Genomic DNA, 14,672 nt, shown 5'->3' with positions numbered 1-14,672 from the left:
GTACCATAGAGGGTTATATGCACAGAAGGACACTGATAGTGGTACCATAGAGGGTTAAATGCACAGGAGGACAATGATATTGGTACCACAGAGGGTTATATGCACAGGACCCTGATAGTGGTACCATAGAGGGTTAAATGCACAGGAGGACAATGATATTGGTACCACAGAGGGTTATATGCACAGGACCCTGATAGTGGTACCATCGATGGTTACATGCACAGGGTACCATAGAGACGCATGTCTTTCCCACCTGGTAGGCCCATTTCCCCAATGCTGCCTTTGGATCCAGGTTCTCCAGCACTTCCTGGTTCTCCTGGTCTTCCAAGGTCACCTTTCTGTCCTGGAGGTTGAATCAGGGGATTAGTTTAGCAGACTGAAAAAACCGTGGCATTCCTTAGCAAGCCTGAAATATAGGTGTTTGTACCTGGCTTTCCTGCTAATCCTGGCTCTCCGTGTTTTCCTGGCGTTCCTGGTATTCCGGGCTGCCCCGGGTATCCTTTTTCTCCCGCATATCCAGGATCACCTGTCAGGATTAGTGTGAACCGTGTAAACTCACTGTAACGCACTTTACCTGTACTTTAGCATGCCGTGTAAACTCACTATAACGCACTTCACCTGTACTTTAGCATGCCGTGTAAACTCACTGTAACGCACTTTAGCATGCTGTGTAAACTCACTGTAACACCCCTTACCTGTACTTTAGCATGCCGTGTAAACTCACTGTAACGCACTTTAGCATGCTGTGTAAACTCACTGTAACGCACTTCACCTGTACTTTAGCATGCCGTGTAAACTCACTGTAATGCACTTTAGCGTGCCGTGTAAACTCACTATAACGCACTTCACCTGTACTTTAGCACGCCGTGTAAACTCACTGTAATGCACTTTAGCGTGCCGTGTAAACTCACTGTAATGCACTTTAGCGTGCCGTGTAAACTCACTGTAATGCACTTTAGCGTGCCGTGTAAACTCACTGTAATGCACTTTAGCGTGCCGTGTAAACTCACTGTAATGCACTTTAGCATGCCGTGTAAACTCACTGTAATGCACTTTAACATGCCGTGTAAACTCACTGTAATGCACTTTAGCATGCCGTGTAAACTCACTGTAATGCACTTTAGCGTGCCGTGTAAACTCACTGTAACGCACTTTACCTGTATTTTAGCGTGCCGTGTAAACTCAGTGTAACTCCCTTTACCTGCACTTTAGCGTGCTGCGTAAACTCACTGTAATGCACTTTAGCGTGCCGTGTAAACTCTCTGTAACACCCTTTACCTGCACTTTAGCGTGCCGTGTAAACTCACTGTAATGCACTTTAGCGTGCTGTGTAAACTCACTGTAACGCACTTTAGCGTGCCGTGCACTTTAAACGCACTTTAGCATGCTGTGTAAACTCACTCGTTCTCACTCGTCTGAACTGCATGTTTCTGGCTGACTCATTTACAGTCTGAATAATTCAATGAAAGGTCCTAAATTTACATTATATTTTAGTAGTTTGGCAGAATAGTTAAAAACGGAATCAAATCACTATTTTTTCTGACCACCCTTCGGCGTTACAACTGCATCACCACTCTGAGATACAGAACTGCAGGACAATCAGCAGGGAGGTCGTTCCAAGCATGTTGGAGAACTTGCCACAGTTCTTCTGCAGACTTTGGTTGGCTCCTTGCTTCTGATCTCAGACAGCCAAGTTTTTATGTAAAAAGTAGTAAATTGCTTACAATGTAATGTGTTACTTTTTTTAATGAAATACAAAAATATCTCTGTAAATTTTTGGAAAATGAATATTTGGAAATCCCAAATGTGTTCTTTTATACTAACACAAAAAAATAAACATATATATAATAAAGTCTAGGGTGCCTAAGACTTCTGCACAATACTGTATCTGAGTGTGTGTGTGACTCACAAAGGCACAACCTGTGTTCCCTCAATTCAATTCAATTCAATTCAATTCAATTCAATTCAATTCAATTCAATTCAATTCAATTCAATTCAATTCAATTCAATTCAATTCAATTCAATTCAATTTGTATATGCGAAATATCAGCCCTGAGCCCCAAAATATCATATAAGGTGAACGACTCCCTAGTTGGAGGAAAACCCTCAAACAGTGGCGAGAAAAAAAATCTCTGGAGGAACCCGGCTATAGGGGGATGCCCATCCTTCGCTGGCCTATAGGTTAAGATGGTAACAGTTAAGCTAAAGTAATACCCTGCGCTGATTGGGATGACGTTAGCTCAGGAGGTAAGAGCAGTAAGAGAACTGCCAGTCGGAGGGTTGCCAGTTCGATCCCGCCCTGGGTGTGTCCCTGACACCTAACCCCTAAATGCACCTGATGAGCTAGTCGGTGCCTTGCATGGCAGCCAATCGCCGTTGGTGTGTGAGTGAGTGAGTGAGTGTGTGTGAATGGGTGAATGCGAAGCATCAATTGTACAGCGCTTCGGATAAAGGCCCTATATATGCACTATATAAATTCCAGCTATTTACCATTTACCATTTGATTCCCCCTCGCTGCCCCCTACCCCGGCTCCTGCCCCTATGGACCCCTTACGTCCCCCTCCAACCTCCCTGGTGCCCCTGCCCCAGAATCCCCCCCCCGCCCCCCTGCAGGTCATACCTCTGTCCCCCAGATCCCCCTTCTCCCCCTTCATGTGCTCCATCTCCACTTTGCTCATGTTGCCCGCGGGGCCCTGCAGACCCTGCTCTCCTCTGTCTCCTTTGGGGCCCGCCTCACCGAAGCCCCCTCTTGGCCCCGTGATCCCTGGGTCGCCTGCAAAGTAAAACCAGCCAAACACAGTCAACCAAATACCACAGGAGGAGAGCACGCCCTCCACAATGGCACCCCAGAATCACGGAGCCCATCCACTCACCTCTTGGTCCGGGGGCACCAGGACCCCCAGACGTGCCCTGGTATCCGGGGATCCCAGGGGTTCCCATCACGCCCATCTCCCCCTTGGGGCCTGCAGGTGACACACGCGACATTGCATCCTGGTGTTAAATCCAGCTATGACCAGCATCAAATTACCAGGTACCAGCTGTTTCAAAGCATAGCTTGAGATGGTGAAACCATTATGAGTATGGAGCAGGTCTGAACTGGTCAACCAGCTACCAGCTGTTTCAAAACAGAGCTTGAGCTGGTCCAACCATGTTAAGTATGGAGCTGGTCTGAACTGGTCAACAAAAACCAAGCAACAGACTAGCTAGTTGGTTAACATTTTGACTGACTTTGGGTATTACTGTCTGTCTGACTTATGTCTGATTACAGACTTTTTTGGCATTTGAGAACTTGCGTCTCACACCTTTTCATGGGCTTGGATCCCTGTGTAGACAAACTTACCCTGAAGGCCTGGAGACCCATCTCTTCCAGCAGGGCCTGGTCTCCCTGAGAAGCCCTTGGATCCGGGTATTCCGGGGAACCCTACGTCACCCTTCTCCCCCTGAGTCCCGGGCATGTCCAGCCCCGGACTGCCGGGATACCCCTTCTCACCCTTCACCCCCCCACTTCCTGTGGGAACACAATGCCATTTACATTACATTACATTGCATTACATTACATTACATTGCATCAATGGCATTTGGCAGACGCTCTTATCCAGAGCGACGTACAACAAAGTGCAAAGTGCATACCCATAACCAGGGACAAGTGCGCTGAAAGACCCTAGAGGGAAGTACAATTTCAACTGCTACCTGCACAACAAAGATAAGGACCAGGGCCTATTTGATCATCAGATTAAAAAAATAAAAATATATATATATAGTAATACCGCAACACAAACTAAACAAAACTAGCAAAGGTATCATCCTAATACACAAGTCAATAACAAGTAAATAAACAGTTAAGGTTTACAGGGAGGGATAGGGAGAGGTGCAGCTTGAAGAGGTTTGCGCTTGAAGATGGCAAGAGATTCTGCTGTTCTGACCTCCACGGGGAGTTCGTTCCACCAGCGTGGAACCAGAACAGACAGTACTCGTGAGCGTGAGGTGGAAGTTCGGAGAGGGGGAGGCGCCAGCCTGCCTGTGTCGTGGCCGAATGAAGAGGTCTGGCAGGGGTGTAGGGTCTGGTGATCTTTTGGAGGTATGCGATCACACGCTGATCTTCACAATTTATATTTAAATATTATTCACTTTGTACACATTCACTTTCATCTTTATTTCTATATGTGCTTAGTTTTGCTTTGTGGGAATCCTGGGGTTATCCAGCATTAGCCAGGAAGAATCTTTCTTTTTAAAATGTTGAGCAGTTGCAGGACTTATTGAAAGTGTATTGATTTGTGAGGAATTCAGATATTGACAGAAATTGAGACTGACTGACAATGGAATATAGCAAGAATAAGCCAAATTCAAGTGTTTTAAAGCAGTGCACCAGGTGAATGTGTACAGGTGAGTGTGTAGGGGTCTGAATTTAGCTCTACAGGTGAGTGTGTACAGGTGAGTGTGTAGGGGTCTGAATGTAGCTCTACAGGTGAGTGTGTACAGGTGAGAGAAGAGGCTTCCACAGGTGATTGTACTGTATTGAGCTCACCGAAGGGTCCAGGTGGGCCTGCTTCTCCCTTGGGTCCGGCTGGCCCTGGCTCTCCTGGTCCTGGGGGGCCAGGTCGCCCCTCAATCCCAAAAGGCCCTGGGGGCCCTTGATCACCTGGGTACAGAAGGGAGGCGAGGAGAGGAGAGCATTACACCTGTCATCAGAACACGCAAATCGTGCTGCAGTGAGCACAGGCTACACATGTGCTGTATACAAAAACAGTGTTCTAGTGAGTGCTGTTACTGGCAGTGGTCGTAGTCAGTTCAATTAGAGGCAGTGGTTTTGGTAACTGCTGTTACTGGCAGTGGTCGTAGTCAGTTCAATTAGAGGCAGTGGTCTTAGTAAGTGCTGTTACTGGCAGTGGTCGTAGTCAGTTCAGTTAGAGGCAGTGGTTTTGGTAAGTGCTGTTAGAGGCAGTGGTCTTCATAAGTGCAGTTAACGGCAGTGGTTTTAGCAAGTACTCTTAGCGGCAGTGGTCTTAGTAAGTGCTGTCAGAGGCAGTGGTTTTCGCAAGTGCTGTTACTGCCAGTGGTCATAGTGAGTGCTGTTTGAGGCAGTGGTTTTGGTCAGTGGAGTTAAAGGTAGAGGTCTTGGTAAGTGTTATTAGAATCAGTGGTTGTGGTAAGTGCTGTTACTGGCAGTGGTTTTGGGAAGTGCTCTTAGAGGCAGTGGTCTCAGTGAGTGCTGTCAGAGGCAGTGGTCTTAGTGAGTGCTGTCAGAGGCAGTGGTCTTAGTGAGTGCTGTTAGAGGCAGTGGTCTTAGTGAGTGCTGTCAGAGGCAGTGGTCTTAGTGAGTGCTGTCAGAGGCAGTGGTCTTAGTGAGTGCTGTTAGAGGCAGTGGTCTTAGTGAGTGCTGTCAGAGGCAGTGGTCTTAGTGAGTGCTGTCAGAGGCAGTGGTCTTAGTGAGTGCTGTTAGAGGCAGTGGTCTTAGTGAGTGCTGTTAGAGGCAGTGGTCTTAGTGAGTGCTGTTAGAGGCAGTGGTCTCAGTGAGTGCTGTTAGAGGCAGTGGTTTCGAGGCACACAGTACCTTTGATTCCCTGAGCTCCAGGAGGCCCCGTCCCCCCCTCCAGTCCTGGGATACCAGGTAGCCCCACGGAGCCCTTCTCTCCCGGGAATCCAGAAATGCCCGGTGGCCCCATGGTCCCCTTGGCCCCCGGCAGGCCCCGCCCTGGCTCCCCCTACAGGCGATCAGCAGATTCATCACAATGCAGTGAACGCACTTCACTGTCCTAGCTTCAGCTGTTGTCAAAGGAAGAAGACTATACATCTGTTTACTTATCTGTGATACGGGAAGATCTTGTTTGACACATGAGTTCAGTCAGCTTTAAACTGCCGATGGTCTAAATCTGTGACTGATTAAAGCTAGTTGAACACCTGTTGGTGATTACAATTAACCTGTCTTAAAGCAGGTGTGTGTGGAGCAGGAGGCCATTTTGTAGGGTTTTGGTCCCTTCAATGAAAAACATGCAAGTCCCTTGTTGTATTTTTTTTCTAATAAATGCCACTTTTTAATATCAGATAGTTTGAAATTATTCCACACGGCAAAGTAGTGGTCAGCTTTGTCACACAAACAAAAGGCTCTTTAACCGTCCACCCAAGCCATGCTAAAAGGAATGGTCGCTCTTCGGGACCTGACTTGCTTGCTACGTACCTTTTGCCCAGTTGTGCCAGCTCTCCCAGGGAACCCGTCCTGCCCTCCTGGTCCGGGTACTCCAGGAAGCCCTGGTCCACCCGGTATTCCAGAAATACCTGAGGAATGGCGAGAGGAATCGTTTTATTTGTGACGACAGGAACACCTGCTTTGTTATTCCAGGCACCTGCATTACCCGGAGGAAGGGGGAAAGGCTGTTGGTTGTGGGTGGGCGTGGAGGTACCTTTAGGCCCTGGGACGCCGGGTAATCCGATTCCTGTGAGGCCCGGGTCGCCTTTCTGTCCGGGAAAACCTGGCATGCCAGGGTCCCCCCGAGAACCTTGATCACCTGGGGAGACATTGTCACAGCTGTGCTATCATTCAGTCCTGACCTTCACTGACCTTCACCCCGAAAGGTTACTGAACGTTGACTCTAATCTTTCCCGACATTTCAAGCCCAGTCTTTACTGACATTAACCCCTATTCTTTATGGGCCTTCAACCCTACTATTTACTGACATTTAAGGCACATTTTTACTGATCTTCATCCCTAATATTTACTGCCCTTCAATCCTCATTTTTACTGGGCTTTGACCCCTAATCTTCACTGACCTTTGACCTAAGTTTGCTTCCCAAGTAACAAGATGACAGACTAATCAGAGAAACAGAGATCCAATCAGAGAGTGAAAACCAGAAAGAGGTACAGCATTACTGGAGACCGTTCTGTCACTGTTGGTTCAGTGGAAGGCCCTGTGGTATTTGTCTCCTTTCAGACCGGTTCCTCTGTGCTGTTACGGGCCCATGCAGGAGTCTGGAAACACGCACGACTCCAGTGCTCACCTTGCAGGCCTGGTTTTCCCATGTCCCCCCGAGGTCCAGGGACACCTTGTGGTCCTGGTTTGCCAACACCAGTCCCAGGTTCACCTTTGGGTCCTGCGAAAGAGAGCCGTGCTCGTGTCACTCACTGACCAGACCCTCACTAGGATGGACAATGGTGATGGACATTCGGCCATACCCCTCCCATTACTCTGACACCATGAGAATATTAATCACTGGCAAAATTATTAGAAAGGCCGGAGATTCCAGAACTCCAGCTGACCGAAAGAATCCTTCCTTTCATTGAAGAGATTTGATTGAAAATAAATATCCACAGAAGTGGGCAATAAAGTCTAATCAAACGTAACCAAACACACCTGAATGACCTGGAACTCCTGGCTGTCCTGGAAACCCTGGATTACCCTTCTCTCCCTGCTCCCCAGGAAGACCGAACCCAGGGAGCCCCGGGGGGCCTCTCTCTCCTTGGGGCCCGGTCAGACCCGGGTCTCCATCCCTGCCCCGGTCTCCTTTGATGCCTACGGTCGCCTGAGAGGAGCAGAGAACATTGGGGGTTTGGACTACTTGAATCAGGTGTAAACTGGTTTAGACTAGTCCAATCTGGTATAAACTGGTTTAGACTGGTTCAATCCTGATGTAGACTGGTTTAAAATGAAATGGTTTAATCCAGACTGGTTTAAATTAAATTGATTTAGGGTTTAGTTTCGACTTGGGTTTGTCTTTAAAAGCTGCATGTGCATGCATGTCGTTCCCATTGTAAGTTACCTCCCTCTGTGCATTGTAGTCCCTCTGGAATACTGAAATATTCCAATCAAATGCAGAATGCCACAAGTTTGTAAAAATGGGAGTTATGGGAAATGAAGTTCAGAGGCAGTGAAACGTAGTCCACGGCTGAGGGGCCGCAGTGCCGCGCACATCGGGTAGCGATGGGCACTCACCGGTTGTCCTTTGGGTCCGGGCTGGCCCGGGGTCCCATCCCGACCCGGTATCCCGTCCAGGCCCGGCAGGCCTCGTGACCCGGGGGTGCCAGGGAAACCCTTTTGCCCCTTCAGTTCGGGCGCTGCGTAGATGTCACCCGGCTCCCCATGGGCTCCTGGGGCTCCCATCAGCCCTGGGGAACCAGTGATACCCTGAGGGGAAGGGCAGTAGTGGGATTAGTGCATTAGGGGCAGGGATGCACCTTTTTACACACCCTTTCTATTTCTTTCTCTGGATAATTTTCATAATGTTATAACTTATAAGTATAGCTGTGAGGTTATACCTATAACATTCCGTTACACACTGCATTGGCTCAGGCGGTAAGACTGGCAATCGGAGGGTTGGCGGTTCATTCACCGCCCTGGGTGTGTCGAAGTGTCCCTGAGCAAGACGCCTAACCCCCAAATGCTCCTGATGAGCTGGTTGGTCGCATGGCGGCCAATGGCCGTAGGTGTGTGAGTGTGTGTATGAATGGGTGAATGACAAGCATCAATTGTACAACGCTTTGGATGAAGGTGCTATATAAATTCCAACCATTTACCATTTACACTGATTATAAATGGGCCTCTGGGCCTTCCTGGCAAATACAGTCCCACGTGTTTTGCCTTCCTGAGAGAAACACCGATTTTCTCTACTTCTGTTTGTATCACTCTCGAGACGAGGGCCTGTGTAATGCAATGCCCTAATTTCTCCGCCCAATCACAGGGCAGCACAGCCTGTTCCAGTGGCAGTCATGGCAACACAATCAGTCGTACAGTAACACAGTCACACTCACTGGGTCTCCCAGGCGACCAGGTATGCCAGGTAGACCCTGCTCTCCTTTGTTGCCCCCGGGTCCCGGATAACCTGCCACACAGACAAACCAGGAAACCGCTTAAACATGGTGAACATGCTAAAAAAAAAAACACAAGCATACTGCAGGATTAGGCAGCCCAGGTAAAATAGTATTTAAAAATATATACACTGTATCCGTTTGGAAAGGATACCTTCCATCACAAGGCCTTTACTGTTGTCCATGTCAATAATGCAATGGCCAATACACAGCCTACACAGTCTTTAACAGTCTTGTAGAGTGATCTCTACAGGAGGAAATTTGCCCCGTATTTCACATGGCGTGGTCTTCGCGGTAAGAACTGCGTTTTCACACTAAATATTGTTATTTAGAGCCATCCTGGCCTCACCTTGCTGTCCTTTGGGGCCTGGGGCGCCCGGGAGTCCGGGGGGGCCGTGGGCCGCACACTCCACACAGGTGTCTCCTTGGTCACCTGAGGGGAACCGCACAGGTGTGTTTAATACTCCACTTCACCGAGATTCACAATTCTCGCCCTTCTCCAGCAACCGGACGAAGCTTCTTGAAAGAACAGCGGATTAAAGCGAAAACATTTCAGCCTTTCTCTCCTGGTGATCAGCAGCAGCCCTGGACAGTAACATGCAGAAATTACAGAACGAGCCAGGTGAGAGATTAACTCCCTCTTCAGACAGAAAAAATATGAATTCATTTGGATGCTAATTTCTTGTGACATTGTCAGGTCAGTGCATCAGGGAGGTGCAGTGGTTGTTGCAGTCTGGGACGGGGGGGACGGGGGGCCGGGGGGGTTGCTCCCACCTTTCTGGCCCTGTTCTCCGCCGAGTCCTGGGGGGCCGGGCGGCCCTGGGGGCCCTCGGTTAATGTCGCAGTCTCCATCCCCTGCAGAGACACAGAGCCGACAGCGGTCAGAGCAGCTGTAGGCCCACAGGACACAGGGCCGTTTCCCGGCTGTACACAAAGCTGGCCATTACAGTTTCAGAGCAGGGCCTTCCACTGAACCCCAGCCATATTCCCACTAAGAGTTTCAGAGCAGGGCCTTCCACTGAACCCCAGCCATATTCCCACTAAGAGTTTCAGAGCAGGGCCTTCCACTGAACCCCAGCCATATTCCCTCTAAGGGTTTCTGAGTAGGGCCTTCCACTGAACCCTAGCCATATTCCCAGTCAGAGTTGAAACAGTGCGTGGGGAATGGTCATGTGACCCACTCAGGCCCCAAGGCTGGTGGCAGGTTCCCGAGAGAGAATACCCACTCTCAATGAGCACAGGTGTGCCCTTACTGTCAGACCCATACACACTCTCAACGAGCACCGGTGTGCCCTTACCTGGAGGGCCAGGTGGGCCGACTGGTCCCGGGGTCCCATCTTTGCCTCTGGGCCCGAGCAGCGACACGCCGTCGACACCCCGGTCGCCCTTCTGGCCGATCTCTCCTGGGAACCCTCTCTCCCCCGGAGGGCCCTCAACCAGCCTGCCTAAAGGGACCATGGGACACCAAGGGGGGAGGTTCCAGTGGTGAGAACATGGCCGATCGGGAAATACCACGATAGTGTGACGTCAAAATGGCCACTCACCTGGCAGGCCAGTGGATCCTTGAATCCCAGGAAGACCTGCGAGGCAAAACCACAGTGTGAAGTTAGATTGCCACAAATCACTGGATTAGACGGGTCTCTTGAATTTTTGTTTTACAAACAAAGAACAAAAGTATGTGCACGGTGTCAGGGTAATTTAACATCTTTAACATTTTTCCCCGCACAATGGCATAACATCTGATAGTCCCACGAATGAGTAACGAATACTATATAGTATAAACTCAGCACTTGGGTACGTATGTGGTTTTTGGGGTGCGCCACCCGAATTCATTTTCGGGGAAAGCTCTGCTGTCCACATCCTCTCGGCGTGGAAGATGTGATGTCAGTACCTCTGTCTCCTCTCGGGCCCGGAGGACCGGCAGGACCTTCTGGGCCAGGTGCCCCTTGACCCTGTGACCCAATCGATCACACGGTCAGTCGCATGATCAAATCAGTTACCTTCACTTATAAACTGTCTGCTCAACTATTACCAACAGTACCAAACTGCTGAAGTAGCGGTATGTAGCATGACTGATATTAATACTTCCACACGAGACTCACGCAGCATTATTATTGAATAAAACTGAAAACCAGACTTTGTGAGCTTCTCTCTATTTAATCGGGTGTTGCACCAAAGGGTGCTGCCTACCCGAATAAATAAATAAATGAAAACACATTCCACTGACTATCTATTCCAATTAACTGTTCTGCTTTCTCTTGCCAACTTTTATAAAGACTTGGTTCACATCCAGGCAAATTCCTTTGTAAGATAGACATTTGGATGTATTTTATTTAGCCATTTGTTTATTGTTTTTAATATGGTTGTTCCTCACATTACCACTTTAAACTGCTGGTAAAATGTACAACAGACGACAAAAACGATACCAATCAGAGCGGTATTAAAATGTACATACATATCCTGGAAGTCCTCGATCTCCCTTCTCCCCCTGTATCAGGACAATCACACATTCAGCAGTGAGTTTACAGTCTAAAGCATTTTTTAAAAATCAGGCCTATAGTTCAAACACTGAGAAAGGGTTTGTACAATTGTTAGATCCTTACACTCTGCCTTAAGGACAGGGAATTCATTATTATCCTAAAACCAACTAAATCCAGTTTTCTGCATCCAGTTAACTATGGAGTTTGACCCTTTGAAGAATAAGATAAGATTTAAGATAAGATTTTTTTCTATGTTTTTTTTTTTTTTTGTGGTAATTCTCGATTCTTGTCACATCAGCATTAGAATGTTAAATATTTGAATCACGTATTTATGATTTTACTACATCCTAAATTGTTAAATGAAACAGTCTATTTTGCAAGTATTTATTTTGGTAAATAATCTATTTGTCATAAATATGTGGATAGTATGATGTAAAACAGAGCAGAGTTTCACGTACCAGCACTCCAGGGTACCCAGGTGCTCCAGGGAACCCTGTCTCTCCCTGTATGAAAAACAGACACGCAATGTCTCGGTAAGAGCCACTTCATTATCAACTATCTCCCTTTTAATGTGTAGTTATTAATATATAATCCCAAATTTGTAATGGCCAATCATGTTCATCAGTGCTGTTTATATGGGAGAGCGTAGACAAGGATACACCTTCCTCTGAAGCCCATCTTATCACGCTACAGCAAACAGGTCACGCTCACACAGACACGAGATGGAGGAAGACACTTCATGTACAGCAGGGATCATCAACTCTGGCCCTGGAATTCAAATCCAGCCCTGGTTCTCTTTTCTCCCAGGTTAAGTCGTGATACTGATTGGCCGGACTGTCGTCACACCTGATTCCGGGGTAAAGGGAGGATGGAAAACCAGCCCTGGAGGACCGTGAGTTGCTGATCCCTGAGGTACAGCTTAACATGCTGATGATTACGGGTGCCCAGTTGACCAGGAACCCCTCCCATCCCTGGGTGAGGCTAGACCTGATTGGTCTGTCACCCTGGCCAATAGGCACTGGCATGATCCATATTTGTTACCAGACCGTGTGTTACCCACCGGCGCAGTAGAACATCGCCGTATCAGGATAAGGCTGCAGGCCTTACCCAGCAGCCTTCAGACTGCAGCTATTTATTCTATGTTTCTAATTGTTTGGGGTTGTAAATACATTGTTGTTGCAGGAAGCATGAGAAGCCGGAACGTACTTTACTCCCGTTGTCTCCGTCTTTGCCTGGTTTACCCTGAAATGAGAAGAGAAGAGAAGCTCAGTCCAGTCCACTCCACATCATGCGTTTATATATGAGACCACATTAACGGTGAGTGTATATATTCATTTATATATTGCAGTGTGTTAAGGGTAACAGTATATATGAGTTTATATATGGCCCCATGTTAATGGTGACCGTATATATGCATTTAGATATGAGACCACATTAACAGTGAGTGTATATATCCATTTATATATTGCAGTGTGTTAATGGTGACAGTATATACGCATTTAGATGTTGCACCACATTAATGGTGAGTGTATATATGAATTTATATATTGCAACATGTTAATGATGAGTATTTATTCAGTCACATATTGCAGCATGTTAATGATGAGTATACATTGATATATGGCCCCATGTTAATGGTGACTGTACATATGAGTTTATATATGGCCCCATGCTTATGGTGACTGTATATGCATAATGGTGACATTGCACAGGTATTGTTTCAGTGGATCAGTCACAACAGCGATGTAGCTCCTCCACGGGGCTCTTACCCTGGGGCCCGGGGGGCCAGGTTCACCTTTGACCCCGGTCTGGTAGGGCACACAGAAACCCTGAGGAGAAACACAGAAAGCGCCGGCTTATTTTGGGGCATGAAGCTCGTTCAGATGTCAGGGCGGGTCTGGTTAAGGTTATCCTCATTTTGGGGTCTACAGCCCCTCCAGGTATCTCAGGGTGGGTCTGATTAAGGTAATATTTCACACCGCAGAGTGGCGTACTCACTTTCTCTCCTTTTTGACCACTTTCCCCCGTTTCGCCCTGAAAAGACACACAATATTTCCCATCAGGCACCTGAAACGCGTTGTATGAAGTTATACGGTATATAGTAAGTTTTACTGTATTCGTATTTCGGTGAGATCACTGAGACGGCTCCGCACCTTTGGTCCAGGTACGGCGTGTGACGTAGCAGGTCCCCCCACTTCCTCTTGAGACACGGCGGGCCCGGGGGGACCCCGAATACCTGGGCTTCCCTATGACACAACAAAAAAACACAAAATGACACAAGACATGACAAAATCCATCCATCCATCCATCCATTATCCGAACCCGCTTATCCTGATCAGGGTCGCAGGGGGGGCTGGAGCCGATCCCAGCATACATTGGGCGAAAGGCAGGAACACACCCTGGACAGGTCGCCAGTCCATCGCAGGGCACACACACACTATTCACTCACACACTCATATCTACGGGCAATTTAGACTCTCCAATCAGCCTAACGTGCATGTCTTTGGACTGTGGGAGGAAACCGGAGTACCCGGAGGAAACCCACGCAGACACGGGGAGAACATGCAAACTCTGCACAGAGAGGCCCCGGCCGACGGGGATTCGAACCCAGGACCTCCTTGCTGTGAGGCGGCAGTGCTACCCACTGCACCATCCGTGCCGCCACATGACAAAATACAAGAGGAAAAAAGTCACACGGATTTCGCGAAATCCGATTAGCAGATTTGTTTGGTGACTCACCTTTTCACCTTTTTCACCTTGGAAAGACAGCTTGCCCTGAAATAATCAAGAGACAAGACAACTTCCTGTTACTTCACTGACTTCCTGTTTACTTCACTAACAGAGCGTCCTGTTACTTCACTGACTTCCTGTTTACTTAACAAACTGAGCGTCCTTTTACTTCACTGACTTCCTGTATACTTCACTAACTGAGCTGTCTGTTACTTCACTGACTTCTTGTTGCAGAACTCACTTCCTGTTATTCACCTGGTAGGAACAGTAAACCACAGAGAAATAGGACTTACCGGCTCTCCTTTGGGGCCAGGGGGGCCAGGGAACCCCTGGAGGGGACAGAAGAGGGTTTATCAGTCATCTTAAAAACGTCAAGCAATAAACACACGAATGACACCTCGGCTAGCGCTGCTGTATTCAAACATGAACTGTTTAAGCCTGCATTTGGGAAACTGGGAAAACCTGCGGATCAAATATCGATAAGAATCTGGTATTATGGACTGGTCAGGGTTTACAGCGATGTAACTAAAGCTTACGTCACAGGATGGTGTCAGAACACGTGGTTCAGTGATATATGCTTATGTACTGCTGATTAAAGTGTTTTCTATGTAGTGTTCTTCATAACAGCAAGTGGATCAGAACTAGAGTGGTCTCATAAGGGCAGG

The 14,672-nt window shown here is 47.9% G+C and overlaps 1 protein-coding gene across 1 annotated transcript in view; it reads right to left on the bottom strand.

Annotated features, from left to right (window-relative positions):
- Positions 1 to 14,672, bottom strand: part of LOC133117055 (collagen alpha-1(IV) chain-like) — a 60,256-nt gene that overhangs the window by 12,391 nt on the left and 33,193 nt on the right. The window contains exons 11-36 of the mRNA XM_061227144.1: positions 14,301 to 14,336; positions 14,017 to 14,052; positions 13,431 to 13,523; positions 13,276 to 13,311; positions 13,047 to 13,106; positions 12,484 to 12,519; positions 11,736 to 11,780; positions 11,253 to 11,285; positions 10,689 to 10,749; positions 10,342 to 10,377; positions 10,096 to 10,242; positions 9,572 to 9,652; positions 9,147 to 9,230; positions 8,741 to 8,811; positions 7,926 to 8,117; positions 7,347 to 7,515; positions 6,994 to 7,086; positions 6,399 to 6,503; positions 6,176 to 6,273; positions 5,552 to 5,702; positions 4,526 to 4,639; positions 3,341 to 3,508; positions 2,874 to 2,963; positions 2,621 to 2,773; positions 428 to 526; positions 254 to 343 (exon numbers count right to left, since the gene is read on the bottom strand). Coding sequence (XP_061083128.1) covers positions 254 to 343; positions 428 to 526; positions 2,621 to 2,773; positions 2,874 to 2,963; positions 3,341 to 3,508; positions 4,526 to 4,639; positions 5,552 to 5,702; positions 6,176 to 6,273; positions 6,399 to 6,503; positions 6,994 to 7,086; positions 7,347 to 7,515; positions 7,926 to 8,117; positions 8,741 to 8,811; positions 9,147 to 9,230; positions 9,572 to 9,652; positions 10,096 to 10,242; positions 10,342 to 10,377; positions 10,689 to 10,749; positions 11,253 to 11,285; positions 11,736 to 11,780; positions 12,484 to 12,519; positions 13,047 to 13,106; positions 13,276 to 13,311; positions 13,431 to 13,523; positions 14,017 to 14,052; positions 14,301 to 14,336 — 2,377 coding nt within the window. The remainder of the gene's footprint in view (positions 1 to 253; positions 344 to 427; positions 527 to 2,620; positions 2,774 to 2,873; positions 2,964 to 3,340; positions 3,509 to 4,525; positions 4,640 to 5,551; positions 5,703 to 6,175; positions 6,274 to 6,398; positions 6,504 to 6,993; positions 7,087 to 7,346; positions 7,516 to 7,925; positions 8,118 to 8,740; positions 8,812 to 9,146; positions 9,231 to 9,571; positions 9,653 to 10,095; positions 10,243 to 10,341; positions 10,378 to 10,688; positions 10,750 to 11,252; positions 11,286 to 11,735; positions 11,781 to 12,483; positions 12,520 to 13,046; positions 13,107 to 13,275; positions 13,312 to 13,430; positions 13,524 to 14,016; positions 14,053 to 14,300; positions 14,337 to 14,672) is intronic.

The sequence above is a fragment of the Conger conger genome, chromosome 17, assembly GCF_963514075.1.
Source record: "Conger conger chromosome 17, fConCon1.1, whole genome shotgun sequence".
Classification (NCBI taxonomy): domain Eukaryota; kingdom Metazoa; phylum Chordata; class Actinopteri; order Anguilliformes; family Congridae; genus Conger; species Conger conger.
The sequence above is the reverse complement of the archived record's forward strand: the minus strand, read 5'-3'. Positions and strand labels throughout refer to the sequence as shown.